Source organism: Poromitra crassiceps, assembly GCF_964638095.1.
Source record: "Poromitra crassiceps genome assembly, chromosome: 2".
NCBI classification, from domain to species: Eukaryota; Metazoa; Chordata; class Actinopteri; order Beryciformes; family Melamphaidae; genus Poromitra; species Poromitra crassiceps.
This window is the reverse complement of record NC_139624.1, coordinates 38,790,531-38,817,498: the sequence shown is the minus strand read 5'-3', so window position 1 is coordinate 38,817,498 and position 26,968 is coordinate 38,790,531. Positions and strand designations below refer to the sequence as shown.

The 26,968-nt window shown below is 43.6% G+C and overlaps 1 protein-coding gene across 1 annotated transcript; it reads right to left on the bottom strand.

The window, feature by feature from the left end:
- Positions 1-363: 363 nt before the first annotated feature.
- On the bottom strand, positions 364-26,968 carry ints13 (integrator complex subunit 13). The gene is made up of 17 exons (XM_083632339.1): positions 26,499-26,968; positions 25,385-25,643; positions 24,398-24,472; positions 23,305-23,507; positions 22,592-22,672; positions 22,051-22,141; positions 18,328-18,456; positions 15,867-15,951; positions 15,604-15,696; positions 15,089-15,178; positions 14,632-14,810; positions 9,692-9,856; positions 8,462-8,616; positions 4,184-4,414; positions 3,893-4,026; positions 2,416-2,551; positions 364-590 (listed from the first exon to the last, which is right to left on the bottom strand). Exons 2-17 carry the CDS (start codon positions 25,634-25,636, stop codon positions 554-556), a joined length of 2,136 nt encoding a protein of 711 aa, XP_083488465.1. The 5' UTR covers positions 25,637-25,643; positions 26,499-26,968; the 3' UTR covers positions 364-553.

Here is a 26,968-nt window from a genome sequence, read left to right as displayed (position 1 = left end):
ATTTGCCATATATACTTTGACTTCATTACTTCACTCTTACTGAAGTGTCTTTCAAATGTGATTTTTACAGTCAATGAAAATGAGTTATGGTTACAGGGAGGCATTTTTAGAAGATCATTTGGAAAACGCTCAAACGTTTTTGTCTGAGAAAAACACCTAAAAGTTATTAGCTATTCCTTATGCTTACCATTACTATGAAAGTTGGCTTGCATGCAACTATTAAACTGGCTTCAAAACTTTTGACTCAATACATCATGCGTTTGATCATCCTGAACCTCTGCTTTAATATAACAAGTCACTAACAACCAATATAAAATCCGAATACAAGAGCAAGTCCAAACAAAAATGTTCTCCATTGACAAGTTTTATTGCTTTACACAATATGTGAGCGGCATATCTACAAAATCTTGGGTAAAAAAACCTATAAAATCCATGTTGGAGTTGACATTTTATTTCCATGTCCTTGTTTGGGAAAATGTGAGTGACACCCAGGTCTGACATATAGTACACTGTGGTCCAATGTCTCCTTAGAAGAGGCAGCGCAATGGTGACATCATCTGGAGGCCTTGCCGTTTTCATGAACATCCATCCTGTGAATGGTAAAAATACAAATAAAACATGAATGTTATGTGTTTGTTTGAGACATGCAGTTTTAGTTATGATCTTATCCAACAAGTGAATGGACTAAAAACAAATTGTCCATCTGTGGCTGTGTATGTGTGTCCACAAATAAATCGATAAATCTATGGTAATGTCAACTAATTGGACACATTTCACAAGCGGAATGTTAATGCTGCATTTGTTGATGGTTTGAGGCGGCAAGTGGCAAACGCGTCATCTCCGACCTACGTGCGTTCGAGCTTGAAGTCGCAAAACCATGGATGCTAATAGCATCAGCTATTAGAGAGCTAACAGCTGAAAACAACATTAATGCTTAATAGTTTTTTTGGGGGTGGGGGGGGGGGGCATTTTTGCCTTTATTAAAGATATGACAGGACAGTAGGCAGACAGGAAAGGTAGGGAGAGAGAGAGAGGGGATGACATGCGGTGAAGGACCTCAGGGTCGGATTCGAACCCGCGTCACCGCGACACTTTTGAAACGGTCGCCGACAGAAATGAGGACTTGAGTCGACACTTTCAAGTGTCGGCGAGCAGTGTCTGCTACCTAGTGAAATGTCTAGTGTCGCTGACTACGTCATAGTATTGCACAAGTCTGATTGGCTATATAGACGGCACGCGCTTGACTTCCTTGTTTTGGTTTTCGCTCGATTGAAATGAATGAACGTGTCCTCGCTATTTTTATCAGCCTGTCCTTGATGTATGACTTGGTGAAAATCACATTTTTCCCAGAGAGAGAGGATGTGAGTTGTGTGTCGTTTATATGTGGCTGCAGCCAAGCACGTTACATCTTGCCTCCGAGGTGGTTTCACTGTGCATTCCATTCCCTCTCTCGTTCGGCTGTCACATGACCGTTGAACCGAGGCGAACATTCACTGAAGTATAAATGCAACAACATGAGCGACACTTTCTTTTTCGTCTGCGACCATGTGCTGAGCGACACTTTCTAATAAGTATAAATTAAGCTTAAGCCTCCGTGATATGCGTGCTACCAGGTGAGCCCCCAGGACGGAGGATGCAAAACAACTACTGTATGTTGATTGGTCTGAAAGCATACTATTGTTGATTATTTATTTTTTTACCAAAAATGTGTTTTAAATTAATTCATACAATCCAATTCACCAATTTTCACCATATACTGTACGATGTGGGTGGCCATGTTGAAATGACGTCAAATGACGAGCTGAAAGTAACTAGGGGTTGAGAAAGCATACCCGAGTTTGCGAGTAGGAACTCAAGAGTTGACGTGGCATTTTATTTTATTTTTTCTAGTAGCAAGTGGCAATTTTGCGACCTTCGAGTTGTAAACAAACGCAGCATTAATCTCCAAATTAACGACAGTGATCCCCGATGGGTCAAATGCGGAGAACAAATTTCACACATTGTGTGACAATCAGTGGGACTTTACCACACAGAAAGGCCCTTTTGACGACCCCACCCGGGCGGTGGGCACTCGAGGACATGCGGACGGGCACACATTCCTTCAGTGTTCACAGCGTCCCAGGTGGGAATCGAACCCAGGACCTTCGGGCTGTGAGGCGACAGCGCTTACCACTGCACCACCGTACCCCCCGATATGGGATTTCTTTAATGTAGGTTAAAATATTTTAATTTGACAGCAGAAATTAGATTTATCCTTAATAAATAAATCTTACAATGACTGCTTATATGAAAGTAAATTTGAATCTGGAATGATTTTGCATTTGACTAACTGTATCTTACCCTTCATATAACATACTGAGGGTAAAGCTACTGTGCAGTGGAATACAAATATAATTTTAACTTTAGGCAACACACCCATTCTCATCTTTAAGGTGTTGGTACAGCTCAGCCTTGTCATTGACAGAGTTGATTCTCCCAGCAAACTCTTGGTGCTTCCTGGAGTTGGCTGCAGTAATCCGATTGGTCCACAAGGCCAGGAGCGAGACTGGACCTGCAGCGGCACAAGAAGACAACCGCCGGCATAAAACACATACTGAGTAGGGCCTCACAGACATCACTGGGTGACATTTCCCATAACTCTTATCTCAACTCAAACTCAAAAAATGTCAGGCCTGAAGGGATTTCGAAACGTACCCTGACTGCAACGGTGGGGGCCATTGATGGCGACACTAAACTTTTAGCTAACCTGTTCGCATCTATGTTGGCAATGGCATCCCAAGTATCATCATACTATTATGGGATGCGATGCAAACAGTTGTATTATGGGATGTGCGTTTCCCAGGCAACGACACACGTTGACACGTTTTGGAACAGCGCTGCACGCTGGCACAATGCTCCTAAAAGCAAAATGCTTATTGTTTTGAATGATTTGGCATTTCTATTACTATCCACTGTCAACACCAGTATTGTTGTATTGTAATAATATGCCATAAAGGTTTATTGAAATTTTGGGGAGAGCAGGGGGGGGGGATCTTAGGCCTGTAGAATGGTAGGGGAAACACTGACCTAAATGAGGTTATTGAAATCAGTGATTGGCTTCAAAGGTAACCGCACAGCCTCATACTGAGTTATGGTAAATTATCACATCCACTTACCAGCCATGGACTAGTTAGTCTAATCCAGTGGTTCCCAACCTTTTTTGTCTTGCCCCTTCGCTGTTTTGCCATGCCAATAGTACCCCCTCACTCATGCATGTTGGTGATTCTCCTCAATTTGTTCTATTAAACTTTTAATTTAATATGCACTGCAGACATACAAGTAAATCCATACAAACTGTATTTGTCACTGAATTGCCGGTGTTTGGGCTTGGCCTCTTTTCTTTTCCTTTTCTCACCGGGCTCTCCTAAACCTGAATCCGGAGACACAGCAACTGGACGTTTGAGCCATTTATCCATGTTTGCTACATGTAGCTCGTTGATTTTTGTGTCCAGTTTTTTGACATACGTGAACGTGACCTCTTCATAGAGTAGATTAACAGTTGACGCCTGCCAGGGGGGAACTAGATGCTGTGCGCATGTACTGTACGATTTTAGCAATGGATTTATGAAATGATTTGGAATATATTTCTTAATCATTTTGGAAATAGATTGTAATCCCATATCTTTCAAAGTACCCCGTGCAAGCTGCTCAAGTACCCCTAGGGGTACACATACCCCTGGTTGGGAATCACTGGTCTAATCTACCAGACATTTTGGGGTGCTTTCTAGGATGTCAGCATGACAGGTAAAATGTTAAATCTGCTGACCTCTGGGGAGATTTGGGATTAAAAATGTTACATTCCTGCGCTGAATGAGAACCAGGCAGAAAAAAAACATAGCCTGAGGGTTTGTACCTTTTGCTCTCTCTAGAGGCTGAACCTCCTCTGTGGACAGGCGGGGCTTCTTGTTGAGTGGCTCTGGGGAGTCTGGGGAATCCTTTATCACCTCCGTCTCCTGATCGTCTTTATCCAGCAGGATCCCCTTTAGCCTTCAGATTCAAACCAAGAAGGGACAGAAGAGAACACCTGATCACAACACAGTTTAAACCTCTACAATTCAAAAGACACAGGAGAAGATTGTTTCCACAGTGTACAGAACATTCAAACACTAACAACTATGAACAACAGTATTCTTTTATTACTTACCTCTCGGAGTCCTGCCAGCTTTTGTCATCTGCGTCCTTGCTGCCGTTTTTCTCCGTCCTGTCCTCCTTATCCTCCCTCTTCCTCCCTCGCTTCTTCCGCTCTTCCTCTTCGGGGGGTTTGCTGCGGCAGGCGACGATGCACTCCAGCACGCGCTGGTGTCTCTCCGTGGCTCCGGCATGAGTTTTCACTAACGTCTCCAGCTCGTTCCACATGATGCGGTACTGTTCGTCCCTAAGGAGGATAACAATGTAAAAACGTGATCCTGCTGTATGTCATGCTGTTGCTTTTGACAAGACACTGATTTGCAACAAAGTTGACATTATTTAAACACAAAATCAGATATTTCAGTGGTGATCAGTTCACAGTAAAAAACGAGAAGTATCGCCTCACGGTTGTATGCCTCCGCCAACAAGTCAGCAGTCTTACATCCATGTCTATCTAGACTCATACAAGCACAAATACCTTGAAGCCCACAGCGCAGTGGTGTGGCCAATGCCATTCAGCCTTATGGCACTTTAGGCAATGTTTGGGAGCACGAGAAGTCAAAGTATACACACGCACATCTCTTTTTCAGGTGCTGAGTCAAAATAGTTACTTCATGAGAGTCAGGAAGACTCGCGACACAGTTGGTAGCTCCCAATATTTTTCGGATTTATTTTACATAAAAAATGAGGCCTCATGGGCTCTTCCCTGACGAAGAGCCTGTGAGGGCTCGAAACGTCGTGAGTCTTCCTGAATCCCAATGTTTGGGAGCACCTCAACAACACGACTAATCATTTTCAACATGGAAAATGGTCCTACCCCTACCCCAAAACCACCCACATCTCCCAACCACGCCCCCTACCCATCCCTCAAACCCCGAGTCTCTATGACCTTCCTATCTCTATCTATGGCCCCTTTCCCCTAGCCCACCGCCTTCCCACCACCCGCAGCCCCCTATCCACCCCCTCTATACAATTATACAGCACATCACCTGCATGAGTTGTATTTAAGAAATATTGTAGATTGTATGGCATATTTTTCTTTTACCATGCAGCAAACTCTTTTTGATTACTTGGGATGGGGGGGGGGGGGTCTTTTTTAACTCATTAACTTTATTAATCGGTTAACGGTTGACATCCCTAAATCTAACCAGTTCATTCTTGAATCCAAATGGATGTTTGAGCCAAATTGAAGAAATTCCCTCAAGGCGTTCCTGAGAGATCATGTTAACGAGCATGAAACGGGCAGTCGTGAGGTCACAGTGTCCTTGAATTTTTACCTTTGAGCACCAAAATCTAATTAGTTCATCCATGAGTCTAAGTGGATGTTTGAGGTAAATTTGAAGAAATTCTGTCAAGGCATTCCTGAGAAATTGCTTTAACGAGCATGAAACGGGGGTCGTGGGGTAACAGTAACCTTGAACTTTGACCACCAAAATCTAATCAGTTCATCCTTAAGTCCAAGTGGATGTTTGAGCCAAATTTGAAGAAATTCCCTCAAGGCGTTCCTGAGATATCGCGTTAACGAGCATGAAAATGGTGCTCATGAGGTCACAGACAGCGACATTGAACTAGCCAGTTCCTCTCTATAAAGCGGATGATTTGCCCTTGGTTGCGTTCATGTGTGATGGGTCTCAGGATATTTTGCTCTATATTGACTGCCAGTAGGCTACACACAGGGTACAAAAGTAATGTGAAATCTCACTGACTTGTTATCGCTCACCCCGCTGCACGGGCTCGCTACACCCGCCCTGCAGCTCACCAAGCTGGCCTTGCAGCTCGCATAATGCAGCTTGGCTGCTATGCGGCCTCGCCCGCTGTGCGGGCTCCTTGCTCTTATGACATCACTGATGATGTCACAACTTCGCATCACTGATGACATCACAATTGCTCTTATGACATGATCACTGATGATGTCACAATGCCTATGACATCATCAGTGATGTCACAATGCTCAAGTGACATCACTAATGACATCACTTCCCGGACTTTTACCGCATTCATGACAACTCGGACCGCCGGAGGTTTCATCTCTGAGCGTCCGCCCCTGGCATATTTGCGTTCATACTTCCCTGTCAGAGGGAAAATACAGGGAAAAACCAAGGAGGGTTCTGGGAAGTGGAGGCGATAATGCAACATTTTGGATGAGATGTGTGGATATGACGTCAACTCGGACAAAGCGGAGCTCTGAATGATATCCGAATTTCCGAGCTGTAATTCCGGCCTGGACGACCGTTCAATTCACTTTTTACAGGTCGGAACCCATTTTTTCCGGTGGTCCGAGTTGTCTTGACTCTTGAACGGGGTATTGATAACATCACTGATGACATCATCATTGATGTCACAATGCCGGTACTTTATCACATCACTGATGACATCATCAGTGGGACAAAACAAACAAAGAAACCGAAAAACATTGCCCACATGCTCACTTTTATATAGATAGATGATAGTTAACGTCGCATCAATGCACTTTAACAGCAATGTCACGTCAGTTACTCAAACTAGGCTGAAAAGCATACTGTATTTGTAGCTGTATTTCACATTTTTACATTTTAAATATGAAGTGAAATGATTAAATATCAATATATAGTATCTTACCTGGTGATTAAATCAAGTAATGTTACTGGTAAATCTCGAAGTATTTCACGTGTGTGGCCACTGTGTGGGATCATTTATTATTATCCAGCTTTATTGGAGTAACATTAATGAAAGGACACTGATGGAGGCCATTAAGTAAAAAAAATTCCGATATACATTCTCCTGTCTGACAGAGGCAGTGTGCCGAAATAATTCTTTGACAGATTTGTCTACTTGAAAACAGGAAAAACCTTGTCAGACTGTCCCGACGGCCGCTTTTGCCTGTGAACTAGCTATCCAGTTTCCCCATCGGTGGGTTTGGCTTTCCAACTGTGACGCGCTCCGCAGTGTCTCTATGCCCCCCAAAAGCCCTCAATAGTAGTTTAGAGACACAGTGTTGTTTACTCTAACACCAACAACAGCTATAAATGATATATTGAATCATGAGATCCAGTTATGTTTAATTGCTTAAGTTGACACTTAGGAATAGACTAGGTGACAACCAAGTATAGTTTGGTGACAAGCTAATTTGAATTTAATTTGTTTTTAATTTTTTTTTTTTTAATTTGTTTTTAACTTGTTTTTTAATTTGTTTTTATACTGTCTTATCGGCCGTATCAGCCGCTGGCTCATCCCCTTCTTAAGTTATTAGTGTTGTGTTATTTTATTTATCAGCCGCACCAGACGTATGCTCTTTTATATTGGCTCATCGTATGTCTAAATGTTGTTACATCCCGATTATTTATGACATCGTATGTATGGTTTGCACTTTATGTTTTTACGTTTCAAGCCTCTACGCCTTGCTGTAATCCAATTTGCCCTTTGGGACATTAATAAACTACTTGAACTTGAACTTGAACTTGAAGCTGGAGAGACAGTTGATGGTCGGAGAGACGGCATCCGTACGGGATGGGTTTTAGCACCTGGCTCTCTCGTGAGGGAGAAATCCACGCTACGGATCAGCCTCCTGAAAATCTGCGCAAAGATCGGCACGGCCTGGGGTCCTTCAGGCTAGAGTGAGGTGATCGGCGCAGGCAAATGACGTGCAGCGCACAGGCCTTCTTGAGGCATCCTCCCTGCCCATGGTACAGCATGGTAGGATTGCCTTCTTCCACGGGAGGTTCTGGTAAGACGAAGGAGGTGCCCGGCCTGGAATCACCCCACAGGGCCTTAGACCTCCATGCACCGAAGGTCTTTCAATACTGCGGTGTAGCACTAACTCTATTGCAGCGGATTGGGCGTGATCAACCCTTCCGCGGGCAACGTTGCAGACAGAGTAGGAAGGCTGACCCGTGAGCGGCTGCTTCTGGGACGCGGGTCGGGGTCGTAATTGGCCTCGGCTGGGTCTACTGGGTGAGGGTGTATGATGTTGACAGACCCGAAACACCTCACGACCCCAGTTAACATCACTGATGACGCGTCCCAGCGCATGCTGTAGTATGTATATTTGAAACTAAAGTTGCAAGTTCATCACACTTGTTTCAATGCACTGGCTCAGCACTCAATAATAACTCCAATATCAGGTAACATAAAGCAGAGTTTTTTGTAGAAAATGACAAATACATGCACACATACAAATTCACACAAGAGCAGGCATGCAAGTTGCACAGTGCAGTCAGGTGCAGTCGCACGCACAGCACCCACACACACACACACACACACACACACCCCCACACACCCCCACACACACACACACACACACACACAGGTGAAATACCTCTTGGGGCCCTTGCCTCTGGAGCCCACAGTGGAAATGGGGAGGGGGTCGTTCTTCCTCTCCATGTCTACCAGGTTATAAACTGTCTTTTGGCAGGTCAGCACATCCTCCTCTGTCAGAGTCTCCTTCACTATCAGGTTAGCCAGAGGAACCACCTAGTGGAGCAGACAGGAACAGCACAGGCTCAGACATGATCTCTGTAGTGGACTATGTCTATTCAATCAGGTCCGGACTCCCCCCGGAGTGACCCTTTCATACAAGAGGCATTGTTGTTTTTACACATGAAGAAATCTTCTGTGTAGACAGTGCAGTACAAGCAATTCTCCACTCCATGAAAAAACCTTCAACTCATTCTGGCGATAGGTTAGAAAACGTGGGCTTGCAATATGCCAAATAGTGAGCCATTTGCACATCGCCAAAAGCTGCCAGCCTGCCATATAGTAGCGGTCGCGGTAACATTAAACGCTGGAAAAGGTGATTTTACAAGTGGCATTCAAGTAATATCTGACCCATTTTCAATGTATTTCTCCCCACAAAAGTTATATCTTGAATATAGCCTAATGCAGTGCAATCATCTTCTTGTTGCATTTTCACGATTTAAACACGTAGACCGGGAGGAACAATTCAACTTTTACTTGTTTACTCACCGATGCCGTTTTCTCTTACAAATAATCCAGCCACATAACTATCCATTCATGAAATGAAATAGCACGGGAAAATTAATGGTTTGTAAAAGTCCCATTTAACAATACTAGGGATCTTGGGCTCGCCTAGGAATCGAGCCGCTGTGCGGCCTCGCCCGTCCTGCAGCTCGCCAAGCTGGCCCTGCAGCTCGCATTGGCAGCTCGGCTGCTGCACGGCCTTGCCCACAACTCGGCTGCTGTGTGGCCAATGAGACCAGCATCACTGATGATGTCAGATTTATGGCATCACTGATGATGTCATCAGTGGTACTTATGACATCACTGATGATGTCACAGGGAGTTATGACATCACTGGGATTTATGACATCACTGATGATGTTACAGTGGGATTGATGACATCACAGTGGGACAGAGAAACAAACAGGGCCCCAGCTCCCATTTATATACTGATGATAATGATGATGATAACAGAAGTAATCCCAACGTCATCAACACACCCACTCGCTCGTTATGAATCTAGTAGTTTTATGTAGCAAAAACCCTGCAACATAAAACATTAAATGACCCCTCCCTGCTTGTTGCTTACCGCCTGCATGTTGAAGATGGTGGTCTGGGAGATGATCATTGGCCAGTAACGAGTGTAGCGCTCGAGCTGAGCTTTGGCCCTCTCAACTGGTAGCTTTCCAGAGGGGTCAGAGGAAGACTCTGGAACAGGGGTCAGCCGGTTCTCCCTCATAAATTCTCCAAAGTCCTGAGGAAGATAACAAACTTGAGTATGGTTATCCCACTTGAATGCATTAAAACCACTGACTCTTGATGTTCTCATTTCAATGGTACACTAAAGAATGTTAAAAAGCTGAGGAGTTATTACTTAGCTGCCAAACCTTTCCATTCATCTACCTCTCATGCACTTGCCACATATAAAACAATACTTGTTTCCATTACTGCCAACTGTAAATTACGTGGGCAGCCACCTTATGAGTACTAAAAGAGATTACCATGATACAGCAGAATTCTATGGTGTGCCCATCTACACCACTGGAGAGTTTATTTTTTACGATACTCAACAATTCTGTTTAGAGTTGGTAGCACATACAGAATGTCACATCCGGGTTACTGTACAGCACTCCAGATAAGCTCCTGTCCCAATTAAGGTCTGGTCTGATTTGAGTTCAGCTTTTTATATGTTTCTGACAGACGACAAATAACTGGATCTGTACTAGAGATGTAACGGTATGAAAATTTCACATCACGATTATCGTGACCAAAATTATCACAGTTATCATGGTTTGTTAAAATGTGCTGAAAATGTTAAAAAAGTGCTAATACACTCACAGAAATTATTTCACCAAGTTTTATATTGAAAACTCCATTTCTCCAGGGCTGCGTGTTTGCATCTGGGAGACGGTTGATGATGGACGGTATTTACCATGTTTTTCAAAGCACTGTAATAGTAACAAGGTAATCACGGTAACACGGTTTTAATGATAATGAAAATTCAAAACGGTACGGTTATCGTAAGGAATTTGATCACGGTTATCATTAAATCCGGTTATCGTTACATCCTTAATCTGTACCAGTCTCACCAAATTGTATTGTACTTGCTGATTAAATTGATTGGCTCAATGAGTAGAGCATGGCACTGACACTGCCAGCAATAAGGGATCAACTGTCATCAGGGCCACCAAAACTGAATATGTCAGCACTCATGATAGTGTAAAGCGCAAATTATGCTCGAGCGAAATCGACGGCGCTGACTGCGCCGAGGGGGTCGCCGCAGCTGGGCGTCCTATCGGCGCAGCTCGGCGTAGGGGGCGTGCAGCTCCTCGAAAATGTGACTCCGCGGTCGGGATGCACGATATATCGGCAATCATATCGGTATCGGCCGATGTTAGTCATTTTTTAACATATCGGTATCGGTCCGATGTTGCAATGTTAATATCGGTTATCGGTATCAGCCAAATTCTTCACTTTGAGATGAAATAATGCAGTAAATCTATGATTTATGGGCTTTTACAAATGTTTTTGAAATAAAGAAATGCATTACTTTTTCAAATTCAGTGTTTACATGTGTTTTTCAGTATCTACAAAATGTTATTATCATAGAAATGTGTTTTTATACAGATCATATCGACATCGGTAAATATCGGTTATCGGCCATAACAGCAATGTTAATATCGGATCGGCATCGGCCAAAATGTTCATATCGGTGCATCCCTACTCCGCGGCGTCAACTCCTTGTTGTGAGGAATGGGGAAATGCCATTTCCTCATTTAACACGTTCACTGCCGTGGACGAGATATCTCGTCAAGCAGAAACCAACGTTTTTTTTTTTTTTGACGGTGGGACGTCGATCAACCCCTTTTACATCTCCTATTAAAATATGGGAGGTATTGAATGTGTATAATCTATTTTACCGACCCACTAAGTGGCGACAGTGCTCTCCAGACGAGAGAAAGCCAAGCAAAAACAGCCGCGTGAGGAAGCCATTCTCATGAAAATGGATTGGCGAAAACGCTTTCGCTTTCGCGCAGGGAGCTGGCGGTGGGGGATTGCAAATTTGCATAATAGATTATGGGTGCAACACACTTTGAAACACGCAGCATAAATAAGACCAGAATCGCAGAAGCTTCATCAAAGCTCTCAACCGAAACCCCAAGAAACGAGCGAGCCCATCCAGACTCGCCCAAAGAGCGGCCGCCAGCAGACAGGAGCAGCAGCAGCAGCAGCAGAAACTCGCTTGTGACACGCCCGCTGCAGCCAAGAAGAACACACACGGAGGGAGGAGTTTGAAGCAGAGGGGGGTTTCCTGCTGTTATGGAGGAAATTACTGTTCAAAACTATTGTTTAGATGTCTGACGTCTTACTGATGCCAAAAATGAATGGTTAAAGTGACTGTTCTATCGAATTTCACAAAAAGCCATTTATCTCAGCTTAAATTTTCAGACGCTGAAACCATGCTGTATTCAAGTGCTAATGCCTACATAACTACTAACTCTACAAACTAACTCTTTTAGACAGAGAAAGCACACATTCTATTAGTTCTTTTGAGATATTTTGTGTTCACAAAATCTTAGCAGAAAATAATCCTCGGCTCTTGAAAGATGAGCCAGAATCCTCAAAAAAAAACCTTGGCAGAAGCTACCTACAGTAAAAAAAAAACGGCTGGCAGTGAATGTGTTAACAGTGCTTGTCCCTCATCTAGCAAAGCCTTCTGCAGGCTCACCGGAATTAGTTTTGAAATGGAGGGACAATAAAATGTCTCCCCACCGACATGATTGCAAGTTCTTGGTAAACGACATGATAACGTTTTGGACGTGTTACGTTCGAGTATGCACAGTCTCGCTGTCGCCGCTCGGCGGCGGCAAGGCTCCAAGTCGAGGCTGCGCAGAACCATGCCGGGCGCTTAAGACGCTTCTGATAAAACAACCCACTAAATCAGTACTTCCAAAACTGGGGTACGCATATCACTAGGGGTACGTGGAAGTACTACAGGGGGCAATTGAGAGAAAGGGGGAAATGGAAAAATTTAAGAATAAATCATGAAAATAAATGAAACGTTAAAATAAATCTGCACAGGAGACACTAATTGCAACTCTTTCACTCCATTTCTCATTTTGTAATGTTATATTCTTCTTAAAGGAGGACTTACCTCCAAAACACTTTTTTTCAGCTTTTAACCAATATATATGACTTTGGGGGTGATGTGTGAAGAATTCTGGTCAGAATTTCCACATTTGACACCAAACTGTTGCCATTTTACCATTTGTATCATTTTTCAGCAGCATACCTGGCATAAGCGCCCTCTTAGGGTCAAAGACTGCTTTTTTTTCTTTTCTCAAATGAATGGGAGATTAGGAACACTTTGACGTCACAGTGTTCCCAAAGACTATGGGATTTCAAGATAATTACTCCCCTACCCCCCCTGTACCCTTTCGGCTCCTCAGAACTCCAAGCCTATTCCTATTGAAGTTTGCTCTTAAAATACTGAACCAAACGTCGTCAAAGTTGGCACATGTCTTAATTATAGTTAGTTTCCCGCTGAATGTGTCACTACTTTATTAATATCTTACCTGAATAAGCTCGAATGATGATGTATATATTATCAGTCCGAGTTGGAAGCAGCTCTCTCCAGCCCAGCCAGGCGGGAGAGAGTCCTACTGTAAACCTCATGCACTAGCTCCAAGCTCCGCGGGCGCGCGCAGCAGAGCAGAGCTCTCTGTGCTCTGAGAGTAGAGAGAGCAGTCTGATATTTCCGCAAACAAATATGGTCGCAGTTTAGCGCACATGTAAAATATAACGCTATACTACGACGTGACAACGTGACAAAGCTTCTCTAAACACATCGGCTACTATCATTTCCCTGCATCCCTCCTACTGAGATTATATCGGTAATGATTTTGGACAGACTGAATGCGCGGAGGAGAAGGAGAGATCTGCAGCTCTGCCCTGAGTAGCCCTGAGAGACACTCGCCTCGCTCCGACTACTGTGCCCGTCTGTGAAAAGCGTCCTGTCCAGTCGCACCTTCGCAAACAGATGCGGGATTCCCTCAATCCTGTACCCAATCTCAGACTGTATTCTCTAAATCGCACACCAGCTATTTCTGTCTGTTTGTTTGTTGCTCCGTGAGGTTACAAGCGCCCCATGCATGCAACAGGCTGTTTCGCCAGCCGGGGTCTGGCAGGAGGGAGGAGGCGCAGGCAGCCTGCACTGCGCTGAGAGGAAAAAACTTTTGCACAACTTTTAACAACAATCACGAAAAGCCCCCAAACTAAAATGAAAAAGGGACTATATGGCAACTTGGACGAGGGAATGACGTAGAGAAATCTCGCATTGTGTTACCCCAGAACGGGGGGTTTGTCGTATTGTGCGGTGTGCTGCTGTAACGAGCCCATGCCACTTTGCTCTCGTAACGTAGTTCAACACACTGCCATAGAGTTACATGCAGAAAAATAATTAAATTTCTAGTTCGCCACTGAATTACCAAATTGATATAACTTTCAACCATTTTGAGCAAAGCTCTTTCCATACAGGCCACCAGCGTTGGCTAATTGTTGATATTTATACAGATATGGCCCCTCTCAAATAAATTATTTTTGAGGCAATAGGCAAACTGTAATGGCGTCGATTTCCGAAAAAAAATCTGGACTTCAACACAGCCAAAGAGTCCAGTATAGACAAGAGCATATGTCATTTCTTGTTTTTTTCCATAGGTATTTTCAAATCACTGTTCTAATACATATCTAGGGGGTAAGTCCTCCTTTAAGGTGGGTTATCATTCATTCATGCTATAGTTTTCCCTTGCAGTTTTCTAAGCAAAATGTAGTTGGGTAAGGGGGGTACTTGGATTCAGAAATCAGGGAAAGGGGGTACTGAAGCAAAACAAAAAACAAAAAAGTTGAGAACCACTACACTAAATGGTACATGCATGGGATTCTGATTTGGATTTGATGTCACACAAAGCAAAAACTATGGAAACCCAAAATATAGCAACACAGTGGGTGTGACGTGTGAGGTGAACTTACCGTGATGCGGTAGTCTGTCACTCGACCCCCACAGCCCTCGCTGATGGAAGGCGGGTCTTCCAAGGTGGAGCGGGTGCTATTGAGCACATGCAGGAAGATCTCCCCGCCGTGGCTGCTGAGCATGTGGCTGATGACCTTTGAACCTGACTTCCTCGGCTGCTCCAGCAGTACTGATCGTCCTGGTCAATCAATCAGTGGAGGCATCAGCCAACAAGACAATCAATCAATAAGTCAACAACATGAGCTCACACTAGTACATTTAGAAGCAAGCGTTTCAGTCCAAAAATATTTTAGCACCTCATACTGTACATCAAACAACTTTTGCTGTTTTGCAAGTAACTTTTGAAAATGTAATACAGAACAGAACACAAAACTATGCTTCGATACATATGTAAGATGTAGAAAGATAAATTAAGAGTAGACAAAAAGGGGTGGTGCTGCGATTATTCCAGCTTACCGTTGAGGAGAAAGTTAGTCAAACACGATGAGGGACGACTGTTTACGTCTGTGGGGGAGATACGATAGGCTCCTGTACAGTAATGGAGTTCTGAGGGGGAAAACACAAACACATGCACCTCAGTTTGGCATTCCAGATCAGAACTGGGTCAGTAAATGCTGCATTGGTTTAGAAAGCATCTACACTGAGGTGTATTTGTCTTCCTGCCTGGTTCTATATGTGCAAAACACCTACTTCTGAGTGTATCTGAATATTTTCCAAAAGGGGAGAATACATCTCCCATCAAATTCAAAGGTTCTAGCCAAACCATATAGAGAAGGTCCTAAACCACCGTGCAAATTCCCTGTTTTTTTTGCAGTTACCGGCCAGCCCTTTACTTACTCAATGAAACATGTTAGAGAAGACAACTGCTTGTGTTTTTAAATAGAGAAATAAAATCAGATATATGTTTAGGGCTTAAAAGTTTAAAACCCTACAAATGCATTGATTCTGTTGAATCAGTTGATTGGGCCCACCTATGCTGTTGGTTCTAGGCGTGCACCATTTCAGTGTAACCGTCTCCTTGAGTCCACTGTCTCGACTGGTGCTGCCAGCCATGTGCAGGTCTCCTACACAACAGACAAAAAGCCATGTGAAAATCATGCCAACAGCTCATCCCTTTGATTTATTTGATCATTTTAAAACACATCAAGCATAAATAAAATCATGGAAACAAACTCCACGGCTTTAATGTCTATCTTTGGTGAAGAAGACGGTATTTTTGATAGTCAGTACGCACCACTTTTAAAGAACTCCAGGTGAGCGTCTCTGTGGTGCAGCAGCTCAACGTCATAATTGGCTGATGTGTTAGCGTGCTGCTCTTCCTGCACATCCGCAGGGAAATAACGAGATCATAAATGCAGGTTAGCATGAACTCAACTTTTGACACACATATTCACAAACACACATACATACACACAAACAAACACTGCTGATTTCATGTTCCAAACGGTACAAAAGTAACGGACAAAGGAAAAGGCAAATGTTCGCTACCTGGACGACTCAGTCACTCATTTATGTCAGTTTTATTTTTCCTAAAGAGTCGCGAAACATAGCTTTGGGTCTATATTTTCTTCACCTAAATCACAGGTTCCCAAACTGGACAAGGACTCCTAAATAGATACATGTTGGACCAAAGACCCTCATTTGGTAAGAATATCTCCTATCAGAGACCATTTTTACTGTTAGATATGATCTAGTACTAAATGACCTAACTGACTAAACTGCAGGAGACAGGCAACAGACAACATGGCAGTAAGTAAGACCTATGATCAAAATAATCGTTCTTATGCATTCTTTTAACATGAAAAGAGATTTTTAAAATGTTTACTCTTCCTCGTTTTAGCAGAGGAACCCTTAAATCCCCTCAAGAACCCACCCTTGAGAACGCTCCCAGAAGACAAAACCTCCAAACCATGAATTATGGAATTAACAAGTTGCTAAACTGGGAATGACAGCAGGATAAAAAAACACCTAAAGGAGCAATCGTATTTCAACATTTAAAGGACAGTCATATTTAAACATTTAAATGACAATCATATTTAAAAACTAGTTATAAAGACAGCACAAAGGACCACAACAAAGAGACTAAAGGGGGAGTGACAAATGTCCCATGGGATGAGCAGGGGCTGACAGGGATGAGGAAACACGGGCCAAGGGAAAGTTTGGACAGTTAAGGTGTGATGCACATCTCTGCTAGACAGCAAAAACACTAAGAACAGGCAACACTGGTCAAAGATGACTGGACAAATATTGGACTGCCATATTCATATTAGGCCTGCATGTTGTTTTGTGTGTGTCGATATATCATTAGTATCTGGCAGAAACAATATCTCCAAAGTTATTAGGAAGCGAGGGGAAAAAAGGTTGATTTTTCACATTTTAGATTTGACAATGCATGGCTTTACAGTGAGATGCTTTGGTTCAGTCCCAGGTTCATGAAACAGTATAAACATATTTGTTTATATTTAGATTCTACATTACATTATAGGCCTTTAGCTGATGCTTCCATACAGATTGCCACACAAAGAACAGTAGGATAAGCTTCAATTCTACTGTAGATCACCAATATTTTACAAGCAACCAATAGCAGTGGATGGATCCGTGGAATAGTGCACTGGCAATATTCCAATACTATTGTGACTATAAAATGATCATGTCAGACAAAGAGAAGTGCTATGAAAAGAAATACAAAAATAAGAGCAAATGAGAACGATAGTAAGGATTTATTTGTACTGAAGTCCCCCCCACCCATTGGTGCATTAGTTTTTCATGTATTGGAGATAGGTTTCTGCAAGACACCAACAACATGCATGTAGGGCCTCCGGTCAACTGATATTTCTACACATATCAAGTTGACGTGCAGGTAATTCACTGTGAAGATTAAAGGCTGCAGACTAAGAACTTCACTTATATATCATCAGGTTCCATGTACACTTGCAATTGGCAAATTCAAGGAATTCAAATTCTGAGTTAGCCTACCTTTTATTGACATTTTAATTCAATGTGATTCATCATCATCAGGTCATCAATGTTAAATAATGTAAATAAAATATGTATAGGCATGGTGTGCATGATTTACACTTTTCCACTAAAAGCCAAAATTTGCATCCGGCGGGTGTCCACACCAGACCAGAGTTACCTGTCCTTTACTGCAACCTGACCAGCAAATCTGTCCAGACTGACTGTCACTGTGAGCCTGTCTGCAATAGCAGAACTCAAAATGTACACTGCGGTGTGTCAACTCTGCCCTCCCTCAGTTGCATGTGTGTGTGAGTACTAACCTGTTCGCAAACATTTAATGTGGGCTAGCAAAACAGAAAATACAGCATGAAACCAGCAGCAGGTTCACAGTCGCATCAACATGCAGATGAGATGGAAAAAAGAAGATAAAACCGTAAAATCTTATGAGTCAAGATAGGTGAAGAAGGGCTCACATGGGAAGGGGAGAAGAAAGCGAGAAAGAAAGGTGCGAGGGACAGTGAGAGGAAAGGTAAGGAAGGAAGAAAGAAGGAAACAAACAAATCAAGTAAAAAGAAATAGGGACACTGCATTCTGGACAACATTCTTATACTAACAGAAACACAGAAAGGTTGATGCAAGTTGACTTTTCAGCAAGGCATGTGCTGTGACAGCCGGCGGGCAGGGAGCCCTTCAGCAAGGCATGTGCTGTGACAGCCGGCGGGCAGGGAGCCCCTTACCTTCATGGGGATGTTGGTTATGGTGGTGGAGGCTAGGTCAAAGTGCTGCTGGACGAGGATGTTGAGTTTGGTGGCCAGGTGCCTCCCTGCACGAACACTGTGAACCTCACTGCTGAGCAGGGGGGAAATCTGAGAAAGCAAAGGAGTATATATAATATGTCAGATCCATTCTGGCTGCCCATAGTGAAATGCATGTACTTATGATACTGTATGTAGAATGGTATCATAAGCATGGTGGAGAGGTGGGGAGAACGCTGGTGCAGTGGTAGCGCTGTCGCCTCACAGATTCCCGCTTGGGTCAAATTTCACGGCGCCATTGGTTAAAATGTCTGTCCTTGTTTCCTGCGGTACGGCTTATGATACTGCTATCACTATCACAGCATCGTGTATTATCAATGCAAGGAGAGTTGGCAACACAAAATATGATTTGAAGTGATTTTTACCTAATCAGATGACACCAATTTCCCTTTGGTAAATGGTAAATGGCCTGCATTTATATAGCGCTTTTATCCAAAGCGCTTTACAATCACTAGGTACATTCACTCATTCATACACCGATGGTGGCAAGCTGCCACGCAGGGTGCTGGCACACCATCAGGAGCAATTTGGGGTTCAGTATCTTGCCCAAGGACACTTCGACATGCAGACTGGAGGAGCCGGGAATCGAACCACCGACCTCTTTTATCCAAAGCGATTAGTGATGACCCGCTCTACCTCCTGAGCTACAGCCGCCCCCTTTGGGACGATAAAGATATTGACTTGAAACTTGAAAACATACATTTATTTTTAACTCATTGAGTGCCATGGACGAACATGTTCGTCATTTCAAATAGTAACGTAGAGTGCCAAGGACGGACATGTTCGTCAATTGCGTTTTTTGACGGGGGAGTGTCGATCTAAGCCTCTTACATCGCCTCTTACAATATGGTTGCTATTGAATGTGTCTAACCTATTTTACAGAACCCTTAGGTGGCGACAGTGCTCTCCACATAACAGAAAGGCAAGGAAAAAACAAAGAAGAAGTCGTTATGGAAACGGAAATCGCATCGCATCCGTATGCATCGATATGCAGGAAGCATAACGTTACTGCAGCTGTGCCTGCAGCAGCCAATCTGCTCCCACAATTGAGCCGCTCCGTGTCGGTTGCGACAGCACATCGGCATGATCAGCCGTGGAGTTGTTATTATTCTCAACTGGAAGCATGGTTGCCGGTGACAAACACACGCGGAACGCTGTAAAAAAGCTTGATGTCGCGCACCCTTCACTGTGCGCACAGCAAACTCAGCAGAGAGCCACCACAGACAGGAGGAGTGTGCAGTTGAGGTGAGGCGGGGCGGGGCGGGGGGGGGCACGCAGAGCAGCACACAACCCCCAGACAGACCCAGGCAGCAGGACAGGATTGACAAACGCAAGCCAGAATATCCGATGCCCACCAGCAGCAAATGAAGACCAGCAAGAAGCTGCAACCAGCAGCGCACGCAGGGGCCAGCACTGCTGGTTGTAGCTAAAAAATATTATTCTGCCAAACAAAATTCCCTGGCCTTCACTCTTTTATTGAAGGAAATTATTTTTGAGGTGTGACTACATTAGAAAAGATTAGCTTCAGAGTCAGTGATGTGCTTGAAATGTTTAATTTCACAAAAGGCCCATTATCTCAGCTTCTAGAAAACAATTGCTGTTTTTGGATGAATCAAGCTATCTTCTCCGGCTCATAACTAAAGAACGGAAAATGGGATCAATAAACTTTTTTTTGCAGATGATAGAATAGAGTCTCATCGTTCTTTGTGCGTGTTCAGTGTTTACATAGTAATATCACACAATATTCTGTGGGCCTCGAGAAATCACTGAAAACGCTCTGAAACTCTGGCACTGGGAGCGTCCGTTCTCCAAAAGTGGCTGGCACTCAATGAGTTAAGGGTGGCTGGGCACTGCATAGGTACATTATATCAAGAGCTCATGTGAACACTCCAGGGTTCACCTTGCAAGGCCGCTGGATTCGCACAAGATCATGAGATGTCTTCAGGTGCAGCCACTGTGGCAGGTTGACAAAAAGATTACCGTAAATTCCGCACTATAAGCCGCACCGGAGTATAAGCCGCAGCAGCAAAATTGCCTGTTTGTTACATATATAAGCCGCACCGGACTATAAGCCGCAGGTGTTTTAATCTTTTTTTTTTTTTTTTATTGTGTTTTAATGTTTAATTACCATAGGGTTCATGCACAGAGGGGATTGTCGGGAAAGAGATGGCTGTTTGAGGAAGCTCCCATTTATTAACATTTCAACAAAACAACATAACACAACACCAGCTGTGTTTTTTTTTACAGTGCACACAGTGTCCGCGGTGTGGTGAAAAGAGGGCAAGAGAGGAAATTAAAACAGAAGTGGATTTATAGTTAGAAAGAGTGCTAAAAAAGAGAGATTTTTTTTTTTTTTTTTTTTTTGAAAAAATCCATAGATAAGCCGCACCGTTATATAAGCCGCAGGGCCAAAAAACGGGGAAAAAGCCGCGGCTTATAGTCCGAAATTTACGGTAGTTCCTCCCTGTCTTATATCATGTGAAATGTTCTCTTTTACAAGACATCTCAATCTGTCTATCTATTTTCCATCTTACCATGCTAAATTATCTGCCACATGTAAAACATCTAAAACCTGATGCCTAGATAATGCCTAATGCCTATATAATTATTATTACGAGTGGATGTGGTTAGGCAGCGTGTTAAATCCAGGATAAAGTGTCACATTTTCACCCTGGTACATACTCCCAAACAGCCACTCTCCTGAACCAGCCCTCCTTCCTCTCATTCACTCCTCCGTACAGCAAAATTTAACATCAGAAATTTTAAATTAATCAGGAACCAAATATCAACAGATGCTGCCAAGTTGTTCATGCACTCTATGATTTTTTCACACTTGTCGTCATACTGTATTACCACCACTTGGTCTCAGGCGGCAAAAACCACCATCAAGCCAATGCACAGTCTATACAAATACACCCTGAAAGTCCTGGACAAAAAGCCAGCTAGGTATCACCACTGTCATATCATTTCCAAGTACAATCTATTGTCCTTTGATAACTTTGTAAATTATGCAAATATTTGTTTGATGTACAGAATTATCCATGAGCTTGCTCCTCCTCCTCTAAAAGAGTTTGTTCCACTGTGCTCAGACAACATCAAACAAACAAGAGCCACCACCAGAGGCCACTGTGCAGTTCAACTGAGACGCACCGATCAGCCTTTTCCATCAGAGCTACAAACATCTGGAACTCTACTCCCAGTAGCATCAGACAAAGCCCTAACTTTACTAGTTTTAAAAAACAACTAAAATCATGGCTGAAATCCCAACAATCATGTAATCATTAAGAACAAATGCTAAACAGTGTATCTTTTATTATTTTTTATTTTGTTGGTATTGTATTTTATGCTTTTTTACTTAAATTAGATTATGTACATGCATGTTTATCAGATTTACATTGTAACTGTTTTATTGTGTTTTTGATTGTCCTTGTATCGTCTAGGGACCCAGGGACTGCAGATGAAATGTAGCTTCCTAGCTAAGTCTGGGACAGTCTCTGACTGTCCATTGTCCCTGTCAAATAAAATAATAAAAGAAATAAAATAAATGTCTCTCTCTGTAGGCTACATGTACCTGGTGACTAAAGGGATTCTCATTCTGATTGTGGTTTTGGAAAATGAAGCCCTGAGCATTTCATTAGCAGCTACCTCTTTCTTTGGTCGGTCAGACACCAGCGTGTCCTCGCCCTGTGGGAAGATGTGAACCAGAACCAGCTCACACTGCTGAATGGCCATCAGCCTGAAACACACAATGAGAGGTTGGACACACACACACACACACTTTCAAACAGAGATTTCTTTGGGTAATATAAACGCACAAACAGCATGCACACAGGCACACGCACAGCCCTGCAGAAATGCACAGACACTTGGGATGTACACTGATGTCGCATTTTCACCGCAGATACCAACTGTAGTAAACCTATTTGTAAAATTATCATAGAAATATTTTTCTCCACTAAGAGAGAAAAACGAATTGACCTGTTCCGATTTCTGTCATGTCAGATGTGGCTCTTGGCCTCAGATTGTAATATTAAGGCTGTTTTTCCACATGCCCTACTTTAACCTGGCATCCAATACAATTACTTGCCCATTCAAAGCTACATCCTTCGAAACCAGTCAGTCAGAGACAAATACACAGACAAAAACACATATATACAATTTCCATCGCACATCCTCGATTACTGACCTGTCTGAGCCTGCTGCCAGCTTGTTTTGCTCTAAAATGGTTTCCTGGATGCAGTCTTCCAACATGCGCACATGAGTATCACTGTAGAATTCACACAAAAACAACATGGCATTACATGAGTATCACTGTAGAATTCACACAAACATAACATGGCATTACATGAGTATCACTCACTGTAGAATTCACACAAACATAACATGGCATTAGCAGAGTCTTCGATAAAAGAGGTATGTATGCAATGCATACTGAGAGCTTATTTTATGTGTTATCAACTGATGGGATAAATAAAGACCATAACAAGTACATTACAGTCAAGCACACAATTATTTGTCTTGTTTTTCAATAAATTCTTTGGGGTTCTACAACTCGGTACCGTTTCACAGTCTAATGGTTACCCTTTACCCACTAGAGTAGAAAAAGTGTTCAAATTCTGTAATGTTCCAGCTCCAATCAACCAAGTAAAATTCCTTACACACCTGTTGGACTTGACGAAGCGATTCTGATTTGCGTACTACTACATAAACTACATAATGCTGTCCCTACATTTGTTTGAAACAGCACATTTAATCAGGATAACACAAAAACACAGCATAACGAAGGAATACAAAGATCTCCATTAGAACTTATTTGGGAGTTTTGTATCAAAATGGGGGTTGGGGGGTGGCAGTAGAACTTTTCGTCAATGGATGGTGGTAATTCCCTACTCTGTTTACCTTTTGGCGTTGGTGAGACAGATAATACGGCCCCGATTGGCAACCCTCTCAGCCGTGTCCATCAGGGCGGTGCGCTTCTCGTGCTGCAACTCTGTGATCTTGCATAACGACTCCACCGCAGCGACCAACCCATGTAGGATGCTGCAACACTCGGGGTCCTCACGTGGGTTAGGTGGCCCAACAGCTGCCAGAGCTGACATGAGCTACCCCAGAGACAGAGAGAGAGAAGAAGCCGTGCATAATCATGCAGCAAGTCCAATTCCTCTTGCAAAATGTGGTCGCTAATTATTTACTGGAAACACAGATTAATGACAAAAAAAAGTACAACTACAAATATATATAAAAAATATATATTATATATATCAAGTTCCCAAGTTGCTCCACCCCCTCTGCCGTAGACTAGCATATGTTTTTTTTCTTCTTTTATATATATTTTTCCCGATTTTTTATCCCATTTTTATCCCCCATTAGTGCTAATTTGAATTTATTTATCCTAGTTGCTGCTCCACCCTCTGCCGATCTGGGGAGAGCCGAAAGCTGGCTCCATGCTTCCTCCGAGACATGGGCAGCTAGCCAGCCGCTTCTTTTCACCTGACAGGGGAAGCTTCACCGGTAGGTGGGAGGATCACGCTATTCCAACGAGTTCCCCTCCCTCCGAACAGGCGCCCTTAACGACCAGAGGAGGCACCACATCAGCAACCAGGATATTGCATGTTTTTGGTGAAGGGGGTTCCTATATGAAGGAAACCCCCGGGAGGCACGGGGAGAACATGCAAACTCCACACAGAAAGGCCCTTTTGACGACCCCACCCGGGCGGTGGGCACTCGAGGACATGCGGACGGGCACGCATTCCTTCAGCGTTCACAGCGTCCCAGGTGGAAATCGAACCCAGGACCTTTGAGCTGTGAGGCGACAGCGCTTACCACTGCACCACCGTACCCCCCTGACTAGCATATGCTTTCTCCGATACATGCAGTCACCAACTACTTCTTTTCACCTGACAGCGAGGCGTTTCAAGGGAACTTTCTCTGCATTAACTAAGCAGCAGCTTGTGGAAGGTAGATCAAAAATGACCACTTAGCAGTGTATTACCTCATGAGTGCTCTGGTCTTCCTGCCTCCAACTATTCAAGACGTGGAACTCTGAATCACTCACAATGTAATTGACCTGTAAAATAATGAGGTGGCAGAATATGTCAACCAACTGCTATCAGGGACATCACTGGTGCACAGACGCTCACTCACGCACGCACGCACGCACACGCACACGCACACGCACACGCACACACACACACACACACACACATTAGAGAGCTGCGCGGGCCTGAAATTTCGGCCCGAGCCCTCCCCGGCCCGTGACATGCAGACCCGTGCCCGGTCCGGCCCGGAGGAGTTATAAAATTAATTGGCCCGAGCCCGTTGCGAGGCCCAAAGCCAATATTACGATATAATGACACATCTCTCTCCCTCTCTGTTCCGCGTGCTGCGTCGCCGTGCGGGCGTCCTGCGCAGCCTCTCTCTGTCTGTCTCTCTATTTGACTCTCTCTCTCTCTGTGTTCGGGAGCTGTCCGCTCGCTGTACATGGACGGACACGGCACAAACGGCTTGTTTTTTCTCTCTATCTCTCTTCGGGAGCTGTCTACAGCTACTAATGTCACGTGAGGGTCTGTCTGTGTGTGACTGTGTGGCTGGGGGAGTGTCTGTGCACTCCTCCTCTTTGTCTGACTGTGCTCTGCTGTGTAAAATCAAGCGAGTAATACAACATTATTTAATTTAATTATTGAAACGGCCCGACCCCGGCCCGGCCCTATTAATAAAAAATAAATAAAAAACAAGCCCGGCCTCGGCCCGTTTTGGTCGGCCCGAGGGGCCCGTGAGGGTACCCTCGGGTTTGCAGCTCTCTAACACACACACACACACACACACACACACACACACACACACACACACACACACACACACACACACACACACACACACACACACACACACACACACACAGGTTTGAATGGAATCTTGGTACAACTTCACCCAGCAAATTTCAGCCCAAGATAATAAAGAGAAAATGAGAGAAGCTAACCAGCTTGTTTGTTGGGTAAACATCGTAGAGGATTCGGCAGTACTCCATGGAGCACTCCACAGCACAGCTCCAGAGGGACTTGGACACAGGGGCCAAAGGTATGACACCCTGAGCTCGGCTCTTCGTTAGCACGTCACACTCAATCAGCTGCCGACTAGAGTCCGCCATGTAAGGACAGTGGTCCACCACAAAGGCTGTCTTGTGAGCGACGGAGAACATCTTCATTTTGCTGATCTGCATGTGGACCGACATCTGGAATCTGTGAAGACAACGTTTTTGTTTTGTTTTATGCAATTACTTCCTGGTAAAATTGCTTCCCCAGTTTCACACCTATGAGCAGGAATGTAGTGGTAAACATAGTGAAACTCAGTTTGTGTTTCTACTTAGGGAGTTTAGCCACCTCTTAGGCAAAACCTTTTTATGACATAAATTCATAATGGCATAAAATCATAATGTATATAGCACCAGAATTACATACATTATATGAAGACTGGCATTTGTAGGGTGGAGACTCTGGAGAGGATGTGCCATGGGCACACATTTTTTAGGTGTGACCAAACTCACGTCACGCCAAATCATGTGTTTACCTTCGCACGCTCAACCTGAGTTTCTCTTCTCCTTCTGTGGTGTTTTATGGCAGTTGGCATCCTTTATGTTTCATTACCCCCTCCTTCTGGATTTATCCATCCACTGTCTTCTGACCTGAGTTTGTCTGGCTCGAGTCAGTGATGTCACTTGAAAAATTGTGGTTGTCAGTGATGTCCCTCGAGCAATTGTGATACACCAGTGATGTCACTCGAGCAATTGTGATGTCATCAGTGATGTCATTGGGCAATTGTGATGTCACTCGAGCAATTGTGCAACACAGTGTTATTAAAAATAAACAAAGCAATGAATGCATTTCAAAGAGAAGTAAAGTTACTGTGGATGTTTGCCTTATCATCATCATCCACTGTCTATTCCCCAGTTATTATTAACCAAAAAACCCTGACAGCTGACATGTTTTTATCTCACAGCACAGTTGTGTCACGTGACTCAAACATTTAAGCTGATTAAAGCATCTGTATTGTTGTTATCAAGATGTGATTCAGTGCTGGTTGTTAGTTGACTTTACCTGTCGAAAATCTTTTTTCAGATGAAGGATTCCTCTTCGGGAAAGTATGTGGATCAGGCCCGGGATTGACTGTTCGCTAACGTTACAGGCGCAAAAGACACTCTCTTGTGTCAAGTTGGGCAATTAAGTTGGCTACTGGCTACCTAACGAGAGACCCGATCGTCTCACAACATGCTGATCACACAGTCACACAGAGACCTCCAAATTCGATACTAACGTTATCAAAGGAGCATGTCAGTCAGACTACCGTTTTAGCTTGTAAGCTAACAAGCTCGCTAGCCGGGATCATTTGTTTGCTGTTTCACTTTTATCAGGAGCGACATATACAGATTGTAACTTAACGTTATATGCAATACTACACCGAATATTTTCTATTCGCACTTAACTTGCACATAAGTTAGCTATCATTCACATTAGCTATCTCTAAACAAGAAAGACTTGCAAGGTTTGTTATTGGCGGAAATGTACCA

Coding starts and splice junctions, on each gene's coding strand:
- ints13 (XM_083632339.1), bottom strand. CDS start 25,636: ATGTCGGTCCACATGCAGATCAGCAAAATGAAGATGTTCTCCGTCGCT. Junction 24,473..25,384: donor TTTACCCAACAAACAAGCTG/GTTAGCTTCTCT, acceptor ATTATTTTACAG/GTCAATTACATTGTGAGTGA. Junction 591..2,415: donor CACCTTAAAGATGAGAATGG/GTGTGTTGCCTA, acceptor TACCATTCACAG/GATGGATGTTCATGAAAACG.